This window comes from Phascolarctos cinereus, unplaced genomic scaffold, assembly GCF_003287225.1.
Source record: "Phascolarctos cinereus isolate Bilbo 61053 unplaced genomic scaffold, phaCin_HiC Scaffold_726;HRSCAF=1367, whole genome shotgun sequence".
Taxonomy (NCBI): Eukaryota; Metazoa; Chordata; class Mammalia; order Diprotodontia; family Phascolarctidae; genus Phascolarctos; species Phascolarctos cinereus.
The window spans coordinates 303,546,336-303,567,796 of NW_027556098.1; the positions used below are offsets into that span (position 1 = coordinate 303,546,336).

At 36.8% G+C, this 21,461-nt stretch overlaps 1 protein-coding gene across 1 annotated transcript in view; it reads left to right on the top strand.

The window, feature by feature from the left end:
* Positions 1–255: 255 nt before the first annotated feature.
* POU2AF2 (POU class 2 homeobox associating factor 2) overlaps positions 256–21,461 on the top strand; it is a 33,786-nt gene continuing 12,580 nt past the window's right edge. Inside the window, exon 1 of the mRNA XM_078146189.1 lies at positions 256–429. Coding sequence (XP_078002315.1) covers positions 256–429 — 174 coding nt within the window. The remainder of the gene's footprint in view (positions 430–21,461) is intronic.

The window sequence follows — 21,461 nt, forward strand, 5'->3', positions numbered from 1 at the left end:
TATTATAGAGAAATGGTGGCCAGAGAGAGATATTTTGATTTGGAAAGTGACTAACATGATAAAGGAAGCCATAGAGGAACAGATTGGAATACCCTTTCTTGTAGTAATGGCAATATTGCTTATAGTTCCAGAAATAGAAAGCAGTTGCAGAGGGGAGCTGCATAAGCATATGAGTGTCATGTCTTCTGGTACCTGTGTGGCAGGCTTCTGGTATAGTGAAGTAGGAAAGTAAAACATGGATAGGTCCAACATGAAATGGTGAACCAGATGAAGCAGTCACCAATCAGAGCAGCAGGATCTGAACATGGGAGTTCCAAAGCTAAATTATTGCTTTCAGTGCATGGTTTCTGGTTTTGGCAACAAGGCTACTGGCTAAAAGATGACAAGGGAGTAAAGTACGGCTGGGGCCTGCCTGAAATAGTGGACCAGGTGAGGCACTCACCAATCAATCAGTGTAGTGAGACTTCAAGAGGGAATTCTGAGGCTGAAAGGGTTAAGGCAAGGTGGCTGGAGGCATGGGAGGCAGGGGAGAAAGCTGAGCTGGAAATAAGGAAAATTTTCCTCACAATTTACTGTCCAAAAATAGAATGAGTTGCCTTTGAAGTTGTTGCTTCCCCATCACGGGAAGTCTTCAAATGGAAACTTAATGACCACTTGTTCCCTCAGCTAAAACTGAACTCTCCATCCTCAAGTTTTCTAAAACAGTTTTCCTAGATATGACAAGGATGTCTGGAGTGGAGTAGCTCTGCACTACTTTACATTTTAAACAGTGACATGGGTAAAGGAAGGATGGCATGCACATTCAATTTTCAGATGATCTAGTACCAAGTTAGGATTAACAGTAATCTTGACAGGAGTTAGCGTGGTATAGTGGATATAACTTTGTACCTGAAATCAGGAAGACCTAAGTTCAAATTCAGAGGTACCTTCTAAGAAGGGTTTGTTATTTCATGATTTTTTTATTAATCACCAGATGAAAGAGCAGCATGAGAGAACAGTTATCTCAAAACCTGAGGGGTTTTTTCAGGCCCACAAATCCCATTCTCCTTTGCATATTAGTGAAATAAAATGAGCTACTAAAACCAGTGGCTATCTTTAGAAGAGAAAGCATAATATTTATTCTTGGAAATCAAATATTTAAAGAGAAATTATAATCAACATTTTATATTTATCTGTCTGAGACTATTTTTTTTATAAGAAAATGTGGCAACAGCTGGCAGAAAATGAGAACTGAGAGAATAGAATTCTAGATTGCAGTTGGCTGCTGCCTTAGCACGCTACTAGTTTATTTACCTATGCTTCCCATATAAATGAGGATGAATAAATGTTCCAGGTAGAAGATATTAACATTAATATGTGTCTGCTTCTCTTACTTCCCTGGGTGACACATACTACATGTAAATGTGATTGAACAAGTACATGCGTGTACCCCCACACACATACTCTGAATCTTCCAGCTTCCACTTGACAGATTTTTTTTTCATATGCTGAGATTACTTGGGGCTCAGAAATGTACAAGTCATATATCTACCTTTGTCAGGGCTATTGCCCCCCAAAAGCTGATACTGTTCCCTGAGAGACACTAGGATACAAAGTCATGTATAATCTCAGAGCTCAAAGTACCAGTAGAATGCTCTAGCTCACAGTCTGGCAAGAACTAGGTATAGACCAATATCTTACACCATTACCAAGATATGACCTAGACATAAAGGGAGATACCATAAGTAAATGAAAAGAGCATGGAACATATTACCTATAAGATTTATGGACAGGGAAGAATTTATAAATAAACAAGATATAGAAAGAATTGTGGGATATAAAATGGATAATTTTGATGAGATTAAATTTAAAAAATTTAATGATGAGATTAAATTTAAAAAATTAAAAAGTATTTGCACAAATAAAACCAATGTAGCCAAGATTAGAAGGAAAATAAAAAACGGGGGGGAAATGTTATGGACATTATTTATTTATTTATTTCCATTTTATATTTTTATAATATATAAAATATTATAGACATAGACAAATATATAGACAAATGTTATAGACAGATAATCTCAGATAAAGGCTTCATATCTCAAATATATAGAGAACTGAGTCAAATTTATAAGAATATGAGTCATTCTAGCTCTGTGACTCTTGGCAAGTCACTTAACCCCAATTGCCTCACTAAAAAAAAAAAAGAATATGAATTATTCTCCAATTGATAAGTGGTCGAAGGATATGAACAGGCATTTTTCAGAAGAAGAAATCAAAGCTACAATGTACTCATATGAAAAATGCTATAAATCATTGTCGATTAGAGAAATGCAAATTAAAACAATTTTGAAATACCATCTCACACCTATCAGATTAGCTCAAATGATAGAAGGGGGAAATGACAAATGTTGGAAGGGATGTGGAAAAACTGGGACACTGATACACTATTGGCAGAACTGTGAACTAATCCAACCATTTTGGATAGCAATCTGGAATTATGCCCAAGGAGTTGTAAAAAAACAAAACAAAACCAAAAAAACCTCTGTATACTCCTTGTTCCAGCATTACTACTATTAGGTCTATTCCCCAAGGTTATCAAGGAAAAAAAGAAAAAAATCTATATATTCTAAAATATTTAAGGCAACTATCTCTGTGGTGGCAAAGAACTGGAATTTGAGGGAATGCCCATCAATTGGGGCATGGCTAAATAAATTGTGATATATGGTTGTAATAGAATATTCCTCTGCTGTAAGAAATGACGAACAGGTTGATTTTAGAAAAACACAGAAAGACCTACATGAAATAATGCAGAGTGAAACCAGAACCAAGAAAACATTGTATACAATAACAGCAATATTGTTCAAAGACTAATTGTGAATGGCTAAGCTATTCTAAATAATACTTTAAATAATTTGAATATTCAAATCAACCATAAAGGACTTACAAAGTTAAATGCTATCCACCTCCAGAGAAAGAACTGATATATGGAAGTATGTATTATATGGTTTCACATATATATCTATATCAAATGTTGGCTTTCTCTAATACAGGATTGGGAAGAAGGGAGGGAGACAGCTCGTAACTCAAAATGTAACCAAATAAATAAAGTAATTCTTTAAAAAATGCTCTAGCTGTTCTAAACCCAGTGTATAATCTATGATCCCACAAATCTATAAACATCCCCACCACTTTAGGGGATCCCAAACTGCTGGTTTCACACTAGCCACACTTTCAATTTCACTCTATCCTTGCTCAAACTGATCTATTCTCTCTTCCTCTCTCTCCTTCCCTCCTCCTCCCTGCCCATCTCTCTCACACACATTATACATTTCAACTCCAAATCAAATAGGTCTGTGATCTCATCAATTTGTATATTACTTACAATGATGCAGATAATAACCTGTATGTGACTCAATCTATTATTATTATTATCATCATCATTGTTCCTACCGTCTTCTAAGTTCATCAAAGGTGTCTCACCCAATGCCCTAGGGCTTTCGCTTTTTCTTGACATCATAAAGGTGTCAATGGAATACATGTCCACGTGTTCCCACTTTCTCACCACATGACTAACCTATCTTTTTTTGAATCATACATTTGTCTGAGTATATGTTTGCCTCTAATCTTTCTTTGAAGTTCTTTATCTGTTGTCTTTCAGCCTGCTCACACCCACTTTAAATGAACAAATAAATGGCATTTATTCAATGTTTACTATATATGTTAAGTGTTAGGGATGCAAATAGAAAAATGAGGGCCCCTCCTCTCAAAGAGTTCATATTATATTGGGATGGGGGAAGAGGAAGAAGGGATAATTATATGACACCTACTAAGTGCACTGTGCTAAACGCTTTTTACACATATTTATCTCATTTAGATCCTCACAATAACACTGTGAGGTAAGTGTCATTATTATCCCTCTTTTACAGTTGAGGAAACTGAGGTAAACAGAGGCTAAGTGACTCACCTGGGGTCACACAGCTGGTGAGTGTCTGAGGTTACATTTGAACTCAGGTCTTCCTGACTCTAGGCCCAGTACTCTATGCACCAAGTCACCAACTGCCTCTAGAAAAGGCAGTCATGAGAGAGAAGTCAAGTCAGTCAGTTAACAAGCATTTTTAAGTACTTACTATGTTATCTAGGCACTGTGCTAAGAACTGATATAAAGAAAAGGGGGGGGGGAATAGCCTCTGCCTTATGGAGTTAATAGAAAACTACTGAATTTTATTGATATTTAGAACTGAAAGAGCCCTTAGGTCAACTAATCCAATCCACTCATTTTGGAGGTAAGGAAGAGATATTAAGTCACTTGTCCAAGATCACATAGCTAATGACTGATAAAAACAGGGTTTAAAACCAAATCTTCTGACTTCAAAGCCATACTTTACCATACTGCATCACCATAGAGCTACTGGATTTTATTGAATGTGTATGCATGCTTGAGGAAGTGATATGGTCAGACCTACAATTTAGGAAACTTATTCTGGAAGCTGAGGAGAGGATGGATTGGAGGTAGATTGAAACAGGAAGACCAATTAAAAGCCAACTCTAATAGTCCAGACAAAAGGTGTGAAGGGCCTGAACTGGAGTGGTGGCTGTGTGAGTAGAGCTGAGGGGATACATATGAAAGACTTTGTGGAAGTAAAAATGAAAAGATTTGCCAATAGATTGCTAATTATGGCATGAGAGTGAAGGGTTAAAATGATACTGAGATTGTGAACATGGGTAACTAGGAGGACAGTGGCATGCTTAATAGTAATAGAAAATTTCAAAGGGATTTGAGGAAAAGACAATGAGTTCTGTTTTAGATGTGTTGAGTTTGAGATGTCTATCAGAGATCCAGTTCAAGACGTTCAATAAGAAATTGGCGACTCAGGACTGAAGCTCAGGAGAGAGACTAGGGCTGGATATATGTAGGAATCATCTACAGAGATACAGTCATTGAATCCATGGGAGCTGATGAGATAACCAAGTGAGATACTATAAAAAGAAAAGAGATGGTCCAGGATAGAACCTTGGAAGACACCCTTAGATGAAGATAGAACAAAGAAGATTGAAGAAGACCAGTTGGACGAATAGGAAGAGGCCCAAGAGAGATCACTGCCATGAAAACCTAGAGAAGAGAAAGGATTCAATAGGAAAAGATGATCAATAGTCACAAATACTACAGAGAGATCAAGAAGGATGAGAAATGGCAACAATGAGAAACTAATGGAAGGTCAGGATGGAGCACCCTCTAAGACTTTCTGAACCATCCAAGTAAGAGCAGAATGATGGCTTTCAGCCATTGCTAACCTGATGATTAAAAGCAGAAGGCAGTGTAGGTGATCAGACTGAGAGCTGAGGTGAGTGGTTGTTTAGATATCAATGGAAGGGAGAGGTGCTGGGACTGTGAGAGGAGTAGAGAATACATTGGAATGAATGGCAGACAGGTTGATTTGAAGACCTTGGACCCATTTACAGCTCCTTCATCATTCCCTCTGTCCCTGTAATGGAGAGCTGCTTCCTGTTTACCTGTTTACCATCACTCTTTTTAATCTGGTCAAGGAAGCATGTTAAGGGGGTGAGGAGGAAAAAGTCATTTGTCCCTTTTTGGGCTGCCAAATGAAGTGCCAACATTTGGACATGTATCTAATTATTTACTTTTGGCTCTATGTTATTTTAAAATTTTTGTTAAGAAGTACATGGCTGTGGATAGAGCACAGGCCCTGAAGTCAGGAGGACCTCAGTTCAAATCCAGCCTCAGACCAAACACTTGACACTTACTAGCTGTGTGACCCTGGGCAAGTCACTTAACCCCAATTGCCAAGAAGAAGAAGAAGAAGAAGAAGAAGAAGAAGAAGAAGAAGTACATGGCTATTTTTCATGTGGTATTTACATGAGAATATATGAAGTAGGATTAAGAAAGGGAAGCTTAACCTTAAAAGGGACAAGAGATATTTTCTTAATCTTAAACTGAGGTGAGGGGCCAGAGCCAATAAGAGAGAAATATGTTTATTAAAAGCAATAATTTTCCAGTGCATGTGTATGCAAATATGTGTTTAGATAATTCCCCTAGAACTTTTCCTTTTATAGAGTTTGATGAGGAAAATGAGTCAAAAATTCCCCACAGTTTAAGAGATGTACCACTTTTGCCTAAGGGTATATAGGCTTGGTACTCTCTTTGAATGAGTCTCTTTGAGACTTTTGAAGTAACTGAAACTTGATTCCATGACTGGTAATGTAAATGGCTAACCTTTCACACACACACACACACACACACACACACACACACACACACACACACACGCACACACACACACTCTACCACCACCACCAGTCTCTTGTTGACTTCAATCCCATTCAAAATATATCCCTGCACCACGGAGGGCTTTACAACAATGATGTGGCCTACTGTATAATAAGACTATTTTTTCCCTCCCTGCATACAACCTCACTGTGTGTAGATGATTTTCATAAAAAAATTAATATAAATATGAAAGTAGGTATATAGGTCAATAATTGTTTGTTACTTTTTCTACTTTTTTGGTGTCTTCCCTTTTGGTGACTTATGAATTGATCATTCACTGCCTCAAAATTGTGTCACCTCTAGCAGAGATCTCTTCTATCCACATTTGGTCTAATCTAATTTTTCCTGTCTTTATTCTCCTTGCTATCATCTCTACATCCTCTGGAAACACATTTTGGATGGGGACCATAGAATACAAGTATAGTGACTATACTAACTTTGATGATGAAAAAATTTTGGTACAGAAATCTTTGCAGATCTCTTTTATTTTCCTTCTGTTATCTTTCTTCTATTTTCAACCTTAAATCCCCTTAGGATGGCATTGCTTAGTTGCATCTTTTGCCAGGTTTCTTTTAAACTTGTTTTACTTTCTATTGCTTCCCACTGTCTTATAATGTAATACTGTTCATAGTCATCCATCATCCTCTATAAATATATTTTTATAAATGACTTTACATTCCATACCAGTATTGCACTTGGGTGCCATCTCTCTGTTGATTGTAAGTTAAATGTTTGCTGTCCATGGTGCTTTTTAGGCTTTAAGCCTTGTAGAGGTTAATTTTAAGTGAGAGATGGTTTTAACTCCTTGTATATTTATTGCCAACACTCAGCACCTGGCACATAGCTGCTGCTTAATAAGCAATTTTTTAAAAAATTCATTCACTCGTTCCAAGTTTCATTACAAACACATCTGGGGGCAGATCTTTGTACCACCATGATGTGCATGCACACACACCAGACATCAGAGAACATGCTGATGAGTTTCTTATAGCGCTAAGAAGGATAATTAACAATTGTAAACAGCTATCCATTTCCAACACCACCCCACTCCCCATAGCTATAAGAAAACTATGGTTCATTGCCTTCTTTTCCACCTAATTCTTCTCAATCCAGAATGCTGATTTTCCTTGCCCTCCTGCTCAGCCACTGGCTTCTCAACTGAAGATTCTTTTTTTTTCAAGTTCTTAAAGAATCAAGGGATTCTCAACTTTAACAAAATTTTCTTTCTCCCCTTCCCAGGATCCACTGGGGGAAGAGGTCACACCTGTGGATCCACAGAAAGAACTGGCACCCTCTTAACTCATATTGTCTAAATAGCATTTCACAGTTGCTGAAACAAAGTTTCTTCACATTTAATACTCTCAGATGGTCCCTTATTTTCATCATTGCTTCATATGCCTATATCCACAACTCATTCCTCTCTCTCTCTCTCTCTCTCTCTCTCTCACACATCTCTCTTTCAAGTACTCTCAATTCTCTTTGCCTTCTTTCCCCTTCTTTCACTATTTATGCTATCATTTATACTGATAACTTGCTTCTTTAGAACCTCCACCTCCCCCATGACTTGTGCTTCAGCTTTTCTCCCTACCAGGTACAATAACTCATTTACTAAATAATCATCTGAGAGACACTCAGAGCTTCCCTAATTCCTCATTTTCTTTTTGCTTTTAAGCCTAAGTCTTTTCCATGGAAGTCTGTTCATCTCTTTATGGCATTGCTACTATGAGATACTGAAAAATACCCAGAGCTTTCTGCCTCTCCTTTCCCTCTGTTAACATGTTTGGGCTTACCTCCTGATGGGCTGTCCTTTGGATATCTTGGGGTATTACAGAACATTGTACCTGCTTCCTTTATTTTGGGCATCAGTAGCCCTGTTCTTTGGATGACTTTAAATTCGTATTCTTGATGTTATGGCATGGAAGAAGTATGTTTCTTACATCAGGGCAGAGGCTACCCAGATAGCACCAATAAAATGAGTGCTCCAGAGCTCCCCATTGAAAACATAGCTCTGGCAATACAGGTGTACTTCTGCGACTAAAAATGCTCACCTAAGTCCTAATGATGGTTTTTGCTATCGTCACACTCAAGAGTTTTGTTTCTCCTCTATTTGCTGTTATTCAGTCATTCCTGATTCTTCATGACCCCATGGACCATACTGTCCATAAGATTTCCTTGACACCGATACTGGAGTGGTTTGCCATTTCCTTCTCCAGCAGATTCAACCAAACAGAGATAAAGTGACTTGCCCAGGGTAACACATCTAATAAGTGTCTGAGGCTGGGTTTGAACTCAGGTCTTTCTGACTCCAGGCCCAGTGCTCTATCCACTGAGTAATCTAGCTGCCTCCTTTCTACTTTCTCTTCTATATCACAATTCTCCTGGGGTGATAGATATCCCTTGGCAATTACACTGGAAACACTGGTCATCCTTGCCCTATGGCACTTTCACTTAAAGCCCACACCATGTCAGGTGATGTGGCATCAACCTCATCTACTTCAGGCTTAAGTGTCTGGCCTTGCCTCCTGCAGCTGGTAGCCTTTTCTTTCCAATCATCCATTTTATATACTCTGCCTTAGCAAATTTATTGCTCCATAAACTTCAAAAGGAATGACAAGAGCTACCATATTTGTTACCTCAGTCTTTCCACTGCCCATATTAAGTTTTTCAGACTGATAGAGAACTGTTTCCAGTTTTCTTATGATTTTCTTATTATTTTGAATGCTTCTTACTATCTTTCCCCTATTCACACCCAACCCCAACCCCAACACCTACAATTCTCCAATCCATGCTCTGGGCCCATTGCTTTCTTCCTGAATGCTCTCTTTGCCAACAAAGAGACTCCTGAGGACCTAAAACTGTACCAGTAAGATGTTCGTTTATCACTCATTATCCTGCTACTTTACTGAAACAACCAACTCAATTGATGTTTTCCCTGATTCAATAGAATTTTCTAATTATGTCATCTTCAGATAAGGATAATCTTGTCTCCTCTTTGCCGACGTTATACTTTTCATTTCATGCTTGTCTTATTACTCTACATGACATTTCTAAAACTATAAGTAATTGTGGTGAGAAGGAGCCTTGCTCTACCTCTATCTGTACTGAATCATTTTCCATATTTCTCCATAGCAAATACTAATAATAATTACTGTTTTTTAATATCTAGTGTCTGTCCTCATTATTTCTTAGTGCAGATATTATTTTATGGAAGGATACTAAAACCCTAATCTGCATGAGTTTCAAAGCACCAAAGAAATACATGCCAAGATATATTCTGGAAGTTTCAGTACCAATTCTTCCATATTCCCGTAAATCCAGACAAAAAGACCCCTATTATAGGGACTCCAAAATTATTTGTCAGGTTCACCACTGGTCATACAGTTATTTTTTGCTCTGCATGTACTTCATTCTCTCCTCTTCCTCTCCCTCTCTCCCTTTCTTATTCTCTCTCCCCACTCAGAAATTGCTCAACACCTTGTCAAAAACACCCAAGTTTTGCCTTATTTTATCAATAACTGTCCCATGTTTTTCACAGACATACTCAAGGACTGGATCTTGTGATGCCAAATATTTCATTAAGTGTCAAGAACATATTGTGGTGGCCTCTTGTGAGTAAGAGGGGTAATAGTTATTGGCAGCTTTACAAATGCCACATCTTTTTTATATACCTTTCTGATCCACCCCACGATTCTTAACCTTTATACTGAGTTCTCACTCTTTAGCTTCTCCATCTGTGCTAGTATTGTCCATCTGGACAGGCAGAGCTGGCTCAGTCTGTTAGAAGAAGCCAGGTGGCACAGTAGATAAAGTCCTGTCTCTTGACTCAGATTGAAGTTCAAATCCAACCTCCAACAATTACTAGATGTATAATCCTGGGCAAGTCACTTAACCTGTTTGCCTCAGTTTCTTCAACTGTAAAATGAGGATAATAATAGCACCTACCTCCTCCTATCATTGTGAAGATCAAATGAGATAATATTTGTAAAGTGCTTAGCAGGTTGTCTGGCACACAATAGATTCTACTTAAATGCTTATTCCTTTCCTTTTCTGTTGCCACCACCACACTCCACATCTAGGAATGCACCGAACCCTCTTAACCTATCCAAAGTGTAGAAAACTATCTTTTCCTTTTAGGTACACTGAAGCAAAATTGGAATTTTTCTTTTTTTTAGTAATATTTTACTTGATTCTCCAATCTCATGTAGAAACAATTTTTAACATTTTTTTTCAAATTTTGAGTTGCAAATTGTATCCCTCCTTCTCTCTCCTCCCCCCAGCTCTAAGATAGTAAGCAATCTGATATAGGCTATATATATGCAGTTATGTAAATCATTTCAATAGTAGTCATTTTGTGGGAGAAAGAAAGAAAGAGAGAGAGAGAGAGAGAGAGAGAGAGAGAGAGAGAGAGAGAGAGAGAGAGAGAGGGAGGGAGGGAGGGAGGGAGGGAGGGAGGAAGGAAGGAAGGAAGGAAGGAAGGAAGGAAGGAAGGAAGGAAGGAAGGAAGGAAGGAAGGAAGGAAGGAAAATAGTATGCTTTAGTCTGTGTTCAGACACCATCAGTTCTTTCTCTGAAGGTAGACAGCATCTGTCACCAAGAGTCCTTTGAGATTGTCAATTGATCATTGTATTGCTGAGAATACCTAAGTCATTCATAGTTGATCATCACATAATGTTGCTGAGTTCATTGTTCTCCTGGTTCTGCTCACTTCACTCTACATCAGTTTGTGTAAGTCTTTCCAGGTTTTTCTGAAAACATCTTGCTCATCATTTCTTATGGAATTTTTCAAAAGGAACTTTTGCTAGAAAACAAAGCAAAACAAAACAAAAAAACCATTAGAAGGATAGAAAATAATGAGTTTGCAGAGTAAAGCTTTCTTTATTTTTTCTTAATCTTAACTTTACATTTTATCTAAAAGATTGATTTATTCCTTTCCTTACCTTAACCATAAATATAATAGATACTAAACAAAGATATGTAAACTTAGAGTGTGAGGTGTTGCATGAGACTGAGTTTGAACTGCTTCTAGGTTTTATGTGATCCTTAATTCAAAGCCTTGTTCATAGCAGGTAGCCATTTAATAATTGACAAATGAATAAGTGAGTGAATGAATAAATGAATCACCCCCTTTACCTGCTTCCAGGTCTTATAGGATCCTTGATCCTTTCCAGACTTTACTCCTAGGTTATGATCACATATAGCTGCTTCCAAGCCATCCCATGGAGCCCTGAGCTGTGTTGTAATTCCTCTTCTATAGCTACTTAGACTTTAATGACTCCTCCTTGATTCCTGTTCGTCTGGATAAAGAAGACAATTCCAATTCTAATTCCCAGAGATCCTTTACTTAAGGCCAACCTACTCTGAGTATTACAGAAATATCTTTCAATAGTCTCTTGAAAGTCTCTATGACCCCCAGGTCCCTTAGATCCTAACATGTTCTGATCTATTTCTCTTTAGTCTGATCCTGTTCAGATACTGGTTGAACTAAATTTAATTCAATTCAATAACTCTTTATTAAATACCTACTGTGTGCAAGGTACAATGCTAGGAGCTGAAGACAAATATGAAATTGTACCTGCCCTCAAGGATCATACATTTTATTGGATGACTTCTGATATCTCTTCTATTTCAGAAACTACATAATTCTGTTTGCCTGAGTATATTCACTGGCCAGAAAGCAACTGTTTCTACCCTTTCATAAAACGCAGTTCTTCCACATATTCTTCTAAGCTAGTATCCTAAGATAAGGTACTGTCCTTTTTGTATCATGAATGGTTTGAGTGCTTAAAGAGACCAAAAAAGGAACATCTGTGTAAGGAAAACTGATAAAATCAACTTGAGTAACAACAGTATTTCAGATAAAATAATGAGGAGAGAGAAATCTTTTTCTGAGGATCAGAGAGAGAAATACCTCTCAAATGAATGTACTGAGAGGACCTGTTTGAAGGCAGAGCAGTGGCTAAGGGAATGATGGCTGCATCAGCTCATTTTCTTGTGACTGTTTTTAGAGTTTTGATGTTTATAACAGAAATTATAAATCAAATAACTGTTAGAGAGCAGTGAAAGATTATATAAGGACTGTTGGGTTCATTCCTGATATAAAGGTAGATTCTAAGGAGACAACTCTGAGGACCAGAAGAGGAGCAGTTGGTTTAGAAACAGCTTTGAGGTTGCTTATTTCTAACATCTCATTAGCTATCCTGTAACCTTAATGAACATTCATATCTTTTATTATTTCAGTTCCCTCCAATTGACAGAAGCAGAGTCCCTGTCTCTTCCTGTTTCAAAAAGCATTCTTTCTTCTATGTAGTCCACCAAGATCCTATTTTCTTTCTGAGGGTTGCCTCCTACTCTCAATTTATTTTTTTCAATTTTTATTGATATCTTTTGGTTTTATATCACCATAGTTTTCCCCAATATCCCTGCCCCTCCTTCTCCAAGAGAGTCATTCCATATAACAATGCTTTTTAAAGACAAAAAGGAGGGGAAAATCAGTACAATTGGTCAACACATTGAAAAAGTCTAGAAAAGTGCAATGTGTAACACCTATTGACCTCCCACATCCTCAAAGAAGTGGGTTGGTAGCATTCTCTTACATCTCTTCTTTTGAGCCATGTTTTTTCTCTATAATTTTGCAACACTCACTTCTAAATTTTTTTATGTATGATTATTACTTCCATTTGCATTGTATTTGTGTATTGTTTTCTTGGTACTTCTCATATCCCTGTGCACTAGTTCACATAGATCTTTTCATGTTTCTCTCTATTAATCACATTCATAATTTCTTACAGCACAGTAATTTTATCCCATTACATTCATGTACTATAATATGTTTAACCATTCCTCAATCAATTGGCATCTACTTTGTTTCCAACTCTTTGCTATCATAAGCAGGGTTGCTATAAATATATTGGTGTATAGAGAGACGTTCTTTTTTTCTTTTCTTTTTTTTTTTAGAGAGACATTCTTGAGGGGCAGCTATGTGGTGCTGGGTCCGGAGTCAAGAAGACTCATCTTCCTGAGTTCAAATCTAGCCTCAGATATTTGCTGGCTGTGTGACCCTGGGCAAGTCACTTAACCCTGTTTGCCTCAGTTTCCTTATCTGTAAAATGAGTTGGAGAAGGAAATGGCAAACCAATCCAGTATCTTTGCCAAGAAAACCCCAAAAGGAGTCATGAAGAGTCTGACACAACTGAACAACAGAGACATTCTTCTTATCCATGATGTCCGTGGGGTATAAATCTTATAATGGAATCTGAATCAAAGGGCATTAACATTTTAATCACTCTGTTTACATAATTCCAAATTGTTTTCCAAAACGGTTGTACCAATGCATGGCTCTAACAACAATACACCAATGTGCCTATCATCCCACGATCTCTCCAACACTGACTATTGCCATTTTTGTCATCTTTGCCAATTTGCAGGGTATGATGTGAAACTTCAGGGATTATTTTGATTTGCTTTTCTTATTATTAGTAACATGAGATATTCTTTCTTGTTATTATTAATACCTTGCAATTTTTCTTTCAGTAACTGTTTGTTCATCTCCTTTAGCTACTCTCAGTTCATTTCTAAAACAGGGAAGATGAACACTCTCAGAGCTCTGAGAGATAAAGGCTTTTCCTCCTGAGGTTATCAGATCCACTCACTTCCACGGGTTATTTATGATAACATCCCATTCATGTTCCCCTTGACAGCTTTCCTAGAAACTATTACAGTTTTACAATACCAAGATACTTCAAACATGCAGCAAAAGCAATAAGCATGATTCTCACCAAGGGAAGAGGAGGATCTTTGCCTCACAAAGACAAATGGTATGAGATGAATTAAATGATAATTGAACACAATCCAGATTTGTAAGCAAGATAGTACAATATATATCCAATTGTCAATGACCCATGCTAATGGAGAACAGGTTTCCCCGATAATAAAAGTTCATCGTGTCAGTCTTAATATGCATTTCTAACTTCTAAACTTAGAAAACAGGTGTGTTTAACCTCCTGTCCCTAGATACCTTTGATATGATCTCTCCTTGTTTGTCATATCACCAACAGTAAGTCAACATACTGGTAATTAAAGCAGTCAGGGGACTAGGGACAGAGGAGTCAGAAGGGTAATTCACTCCTTTGGAAAGTAAGGTCTGGATAGGAATCCAAGCCAATATAAAGAAAGGCAAGGTTAGGTGGATTTCTCTGGGCTACCAAAATTCAAAGCACTATACCACATTGGGAAGCTCTATATTAATGTAGGATCAGATTTAATACAAAATCTAGAAGATACAGTAAATTTCAGCCAGCTATTTGTCTGATTCACTCTACCTTCCCAAAGCTTCAGTCTCTTATGGTAGCAGTGTTTCTGATGAGAACACAGTCATAAGTGGATCAATCTTTGGGTTAACTTCCTTATTTAGCTCTGCCTGTGGGCTCATTCATTCTTCAAATTACTAGAAGTGATGTTTATTCTTTATTACATTCAACTCAACAACAAATTCAATTCAATCCCTGTTGATTACATTCTAATTTGCAACTGTATTTCTGTCTTATTTCCCCTACCAGACTTTAAGCTTTCTGGAGTCAGGAGCTACAACTTATGCATATCCCAACTGTAACTTTTTTTTATCCCTAACCTAGTTTAATTGCTGTTATTATTGAATGGAGGTAGCAATGAGTAGTGATTTGCCCTAAGAAATCTGTGGTCTGGATAATCCATAAACTAGATAATCATCCCTTGAAAAATCAAGAACTGGGGCAACTAGGTGGCACAGTGGATAGAGCACCAGTCTTGGAGTCAGGAGGACCTGAATTCAAATCCGGCCTCAGACACTTGATACTTACTAGCTGTGTGACCCTGGGCAAGTCACTTAACCCCACTCTTTAGCCCCCCAAAAAAGAAAAGAATTAACTATATGTAAAGTTAAGGTATAGCTCAGATTGCAGGAATTGTCAACTTTGTAGTTACTATAATCATCTTTAAAACTAAAAATATATGTAGTGTGAACATTACAATTAAACATAAGGGAAAGGATAGACTTTTTGGTGTCCCATATACTATAAAGGCACAGAAAGATAAGAAAATCAATGTCATGGGATCCTAAATTAAAAGTCAGAAAGAATCAACTGTAGTCCATCTCCTTATTTTTCAAATGAGGAAACTGAAGCTCAGAGATCTCAAATGACTTGCGCAAGATCACTTGCTACTTATGTAGTAAGTGTAAGCATTTATGTTCTGCTTGGGTAAATAACATAATAGTTTTTTTTAACATCTGGCATAAGGAGATTCTAACACATCCTTTTCATCTCTTCCTCTGTCATAAATGTGTATTCCAGTCTATTACTTTTACAACTTTTATTTCAGTGGACAGGTACATGAATAAGCTTCAGTAAGGTCCTAGTCCAGTGTGAACTTTCAAAGATTTTGCCAACAGAATTCAGCTCTAATAGGTCCTACTAAACTGAAAAATCTTAAACTATGATCCTAGCCACAGATTTCCATAGGAGGAGCAACCTAAGTTTGGAGAAGTTCATCACTACAACACTGTTTACCAGGAAATTAGTGTATTTGGCCATAGCAACTAATGAAACTATATAATAAAGCACGTATAGGTTCTGATTTATATCAGTAGTAGTAATATTGATGAAATCACAGACCTTTTGAAGTATTTCCATAACATTTACATGCTTGTAGAAGGGTCAGTCACCAAGTTATCCAACTGGTATCTCCTCTGCTTTGTTAATAATTTAATTTTTTAATGTTTATTCTTAAAGTTATCTGTTAACATCTCTCTACTTAGATAAAGTGATTTTTAAAATCTCCTACAAAAACTGCAGTTTCCTTTCAATGAGTTGAGTCACCATCCCACTGGCATGAAATATTTGTCTTTGATCTCCACATGGAAGAGCAGCCTCTTTTCTGTATTTTTCAATTGATTGTGTGACAAAGAGAAATCAATGTCTAATCCAAGTACTTTGGCTCATGGTCAGAATATGTCACTTTGCATATCACATCATTAACATAGCCAACTTTCCTCCTTTACAGGATAGAGAAAGAGAATAAAAAGCCAAAGCAAAACCCCTTTCTGAATAAGCAATGCCTTATAAAGTCTAGTGCCCATGGTACAGACCACATCATTCCCATTCATTTTGATGAATGTTTTATTTTTTTGATTCTTTCATTGCATATTTGTCCAGAATGGCCCATTGTTTGAAGTTAGGAAGCCTACTCTGTCCCACTGTTCAGAAAACAGAACCACATTTTCCCTCCCAACCACCTGCTCCTTCACAACCACAGAAATACAAAAAGCAAAACTTTCACAAGCAGCTTATCTCAGCTGTTCTCCTGATCATGTCAATTTTTAAATGTCATGAAAGTAAAACTGTTTTCTGGAGTTGAATTCTTTCACACATTTCACAAAAAATATTCAGTTTTTCAGTGAAACAGCCAGAACAAGACCATCTAACAAAACTGAAGCACTGTACTAGCTTAGTGCCAAGTAAAGTATGGGATTTGTCAGCAGGGCATCATAGTACCTTTGGTTATCCTATGTTACATTAGTACAAGCAATGTTCCAAAGGCACACAAAGACCCAAAAGCATAATGTGTTTTGTTTTGTACTTTAGGTCACAGAAATGATACTAAGATGAACATAATTATATGTCCAGCCCAAGATGACTGTTCACTTTTCATAGTAAAACTTCAAGAAGTCATCTGAAATTTAGAATTCTGTAAACTCATCATCCCAATGAAGAACAAGATAGTTCAGGTGCCTAAAAATTGATCATTTAAAATTATCTTCTTAGAAAATTGGAGAAGTAAAGCAGAGGGAAATAAATTTTGTAGATTTCATTCATACATTCAATTTACATCTAATGAATACTAATGTGTACAAGGCACTATGCTAAGCATTAAGAAGGATCTGTGGAAGTTATAGTAGGGGAGATAAAACATGTACAAATAATTGTAATATAAGATATAATATGAAAATATACTGGTAATAAGTATATGTATATATATATATGTGTGTATATATATGTATATACACACACACACACACACACACACACACATACACACACACATATAGACAGAGAGAGAGAGAGAGAGAATATTGGTCCATAGGAGGAAGAGATAGGATATATCAGAGAATATTTCATAGAAGAAATGACATTTTATTTATTTTAAAATTCTTATTGATATTGTTTATTTTATATCACCTGCATTTCCCAATATACCTCTTCCTACTCCCCTTATCCAAAGGGCCATCCTCTGTAATAAAAAAGAAAAAAATATAAAAAAATAGTACAGCCATGTGACACTTGGCAAGTCACTTAACCCTGTTTGTCTCAGTTTCCTCATCTGTAAAATGAGCCAGAGAAGGAAATGGCAAACCACTCTGGTATCTTTCCTAAGAAAACTTCAAATGGGTCACAAAGAGTCAGACATGACTGAAAAATAACTCAACAACAACAGCAAAATTAACCAATACATCAGCAATTTATACAATGTTCCACATCTGTAGACTCCCACCTCTGCAAAGAAGGGAGACAGATTCATTTTTTCCCCTATTTGGGGCAGGGAGGGGGGCAAGCTTAATCATTAAAATTATACAACATTCATTTCCTTTTGTCACTTTAATTCCTATTGATATTGTTGTAATCATTGTAGATATTGTTTTCATGGTTCTATTGCTTCACTGTGCTTCAGATCATGTGTCCTCCCATGCTTCTCTGTATTCTTCATGTTAATTTTTATGGCACAGTAATGTTCCATTATGTTCACAACACAATTTCTTTAGAGATTCCCCAATTTATGGGCATCTACTACATCTCCAATTATTTAATACCACAAAATGTGCCACTATGAAAATTTAGTTTATATCAGATCTTTCTGTCTTTGAATTCCTTGGAGTCAAATGCCTAGGAGTGAGGCCTCAGGGTAAGTAGGAAAATTTTCGTCACCTCTTTTCGTAATTCCAAGCTCCTCTCCAGAAATATTGGGCCAGTGCAAAGCTCCACCAACAGTGTATTAGTGTAGCTATCTTCACACAACCAGGAGGGGACAGTTTTGAAAAGGAACTCATGGTCAACAGTGCCAAATTCAGCATACAGATTAAGCCAAATGAGGATTAAGATGATGATGAAAGAATTCGAATTCAAATGGATGGTAATGGGCTAGAACATAGGGCTGAATTGTATTATGATGAAGTTTTAGAAAGAATGTATGTAAAGAATTATACTTAGATTAAAAAATAATTATATATTTAAACAAGGAAATATATATGTTAAAGTTTTCAGAGTAACACCTTCTCAAATGAAACATCATGGTCAGCATCATAACATCATGGAAACCTTGTTTCTTGTCCTTGTTCCAGGACCAAAAAGCACACCAATTAACTTTTCTATGTCTGTTTTCTATCTAGAATGAGAATAATGCCTATCTCAAATGGTAATGCTTGAAGTAAGGTATATAAAGTCATGTACACCTTTTTATTCTAAGGAAAGATTACATGTTATATAATTTCAGGGTAGCTATATGATGGTCCTTTTAAAGCCTCTGCTTTAGCTAAATTTCTCCCAAACACAGTTTTTATTTTCCTACTTCAGAATGGATTGTCACCATTATCTCCAACTGAAATGCCCTTCTCACTCCTCTCCAACTGTTCAAATGACACCCTTTGTTCAAGACCCAGTACAAATTTTGCTTTTTCCATGAAGCCTTTCTTGCTCACATTAGCTCAAAGTGATCTTTCCTTTCTTCAAACTTCGATACTATTTGATTCTACTAGTCATTTGACACTTATCATAGTCAGCCTTCTGTTATCTTTTTACAAGTGTATCATATCTCCCCAACTAGACTGTTGATTCCTAGAATGCAGAGACTGTTTTATTCATCTTTGTATTAACCACAATGTCTTGTACATGATAGGTACTCAGTATATATTTGTTTGTGGTTAAGGGAGTAAACTTTATTATTTTATTATAACACCTTCATTTTCTTGTATAATTTCTTACTCATTCCAGCCAAAGAATGTTTCAATAATGCATATTGCTATGTGTTAACATTTTCTGCATACTTTAAAATACCTTTGATAGTTATCATTATCAAAACAAGTATACAACATGGGATTATCTAAAAAAGGAAAGATTCTTTGTTGATAATGGTGGACATTAATTGTTCATCTTCACAGAAGACACTACTAGCTCCAGGACTATATAGTTCTTCTTCACTGAAATCTAAGCAATAGATAGAGATCAATCTAATCATCTACACTTGAAAACAAAGTAGATGAAAAACACATATTGTCAAGCTCTTGACATATAGCTTTATGGTTATCTAATCAAGTTAACCCATCAATATGTAAATAAAACTTTTTGTTATAGAGGTATTCCCCCTATAGAATAAATGGAAGACATTCCAGGTGAGGAGAATGATGAGAGCCAAAGTACAGAGGAAATAAAGCACAAATTATGTTGGGGGAGAGGTGGAGGAGGAACAGGTGCTGCAGGTAGTTAATGAGTGAGGCTCGGAATTAAAGAGGAGATCAAGCTGGTTTGCATCTGAAAAATTGTACAGTGTTCTAGTGATTCACATATACCCATGAAGGTGCTTAACTATGCAGAAACTATTTTAATAAATCTTAATAAACATAGAATTGAGACAATTTTAACACCCGTATTCTCCCAGTGATGCTATATGTCTATAGCACTGCAGATCATTGAACAGCATGTCCTTGAAATAACTGAAATTACAAATAACCCAGAGAATGATGGAGGGATATAGAGTAGACCCAAGGAGGCATCTGTATGTTAGAAAGTGTATATCATAAGCGATGTGGAAGACCTTAACAAGAACATGTAGAGCAAGAAAAGGAGACAATGTAGTAACATAACAAGAATTTAGACACCGGAGATGGCCAGCCCTTAGCTATACAATGATACTCTCCAAATATTAAGAAAACAAGAGGAAAGCCTCTAGCTCCTGTAAGACAAACCAACAGAAGAAAACTTCAGAAGATAGAGAACACTAAGGACTGAGAATAAGAGGATCAGACAAGGTTTCATAGAGTACTTGGCATCTAATCTGACCCTTGAAAGAAGGAAAATAGGACTTCTCAGAGGAAGGCTGGGGGAGGGGGAAGGGGAGGGAAATGCAGAAATGCATGTCAGGTATGAGGGAATATCTTGTGCAAATGGCTCCTGAACAACAGCAGGAGAGAGAATGTCAAGTTCAAGCTCAAGAACCAGCACTTTTCCAGATTCTCATGTGCCACATTAAGTACATACAGAAGAATTATATGAAATTAGACTAGAAGCTTAGGTCAAAGTCAGATCACAGATGCTTAAATACCAGACTGAAGAGTTTTATTGTATCCTGGGGAGCCATTGAAAGTTGTCAATCAAGGAAATGGTATATAAGTTAAACCACTTTACAAAGAGAAAGGGATTGGCTGATGATTAGAACACTGAAACAAATCAGGATGCTCAAGTGTGGCTATTGGCTTCACCAGGGAACTGAGTTATCTTAAGCACCTAACTCCTCCATATTGAGTTCCTATATACTAGTATCAAAGGGCAAAACTGGCACTCATATCATAAGCTAACTAATGCGAGTCTTTTACTTTACATGTGTTTGTGTGTGCATGTATATGTATGTGGGTGTGTAAGGGTATTTTTCAGAAGAATAAAATCACCCTACTAAGAATCAGGCGCATTGGATTTTTGTCCCTTCTCTGCCCCAGATAGTTGTGTAATCTTGGGTAAATCCGCTAATCTGTCTGTGCTCTGGTTGCCTCTTCTGCAAAAAGATGTTCTTTTAAAGAACTCCAAGGTTCTTCCATCTCTTTCGGTCTATAATTTGACGTGTGGTGTATTCAAATCTGTGATATGTAATAGAGTTCAACATCATACCACCAGTCCCTTTCTCTACCAAAGGTATGTTGAGAATGTGAAAAAGGAAGCACATATAACTTTCTTAAGTCTGTAAGGAGTTTTGACTATCTTGACAATTGACACTAAATCGACACAAATGACTACAGTTGCTATTGGATCAACAATAATGGCAACATTGATAAATTTTAGAAAGAAACTCTTCCTAAGCCATGTAATTAATATTGTAACTCAAAATACTGAGAGAACAATCTTATTCTGCAACAAGGTTGAAAAGTACTTAGGAAGCCTCACACATTTCAATATAGGCACTC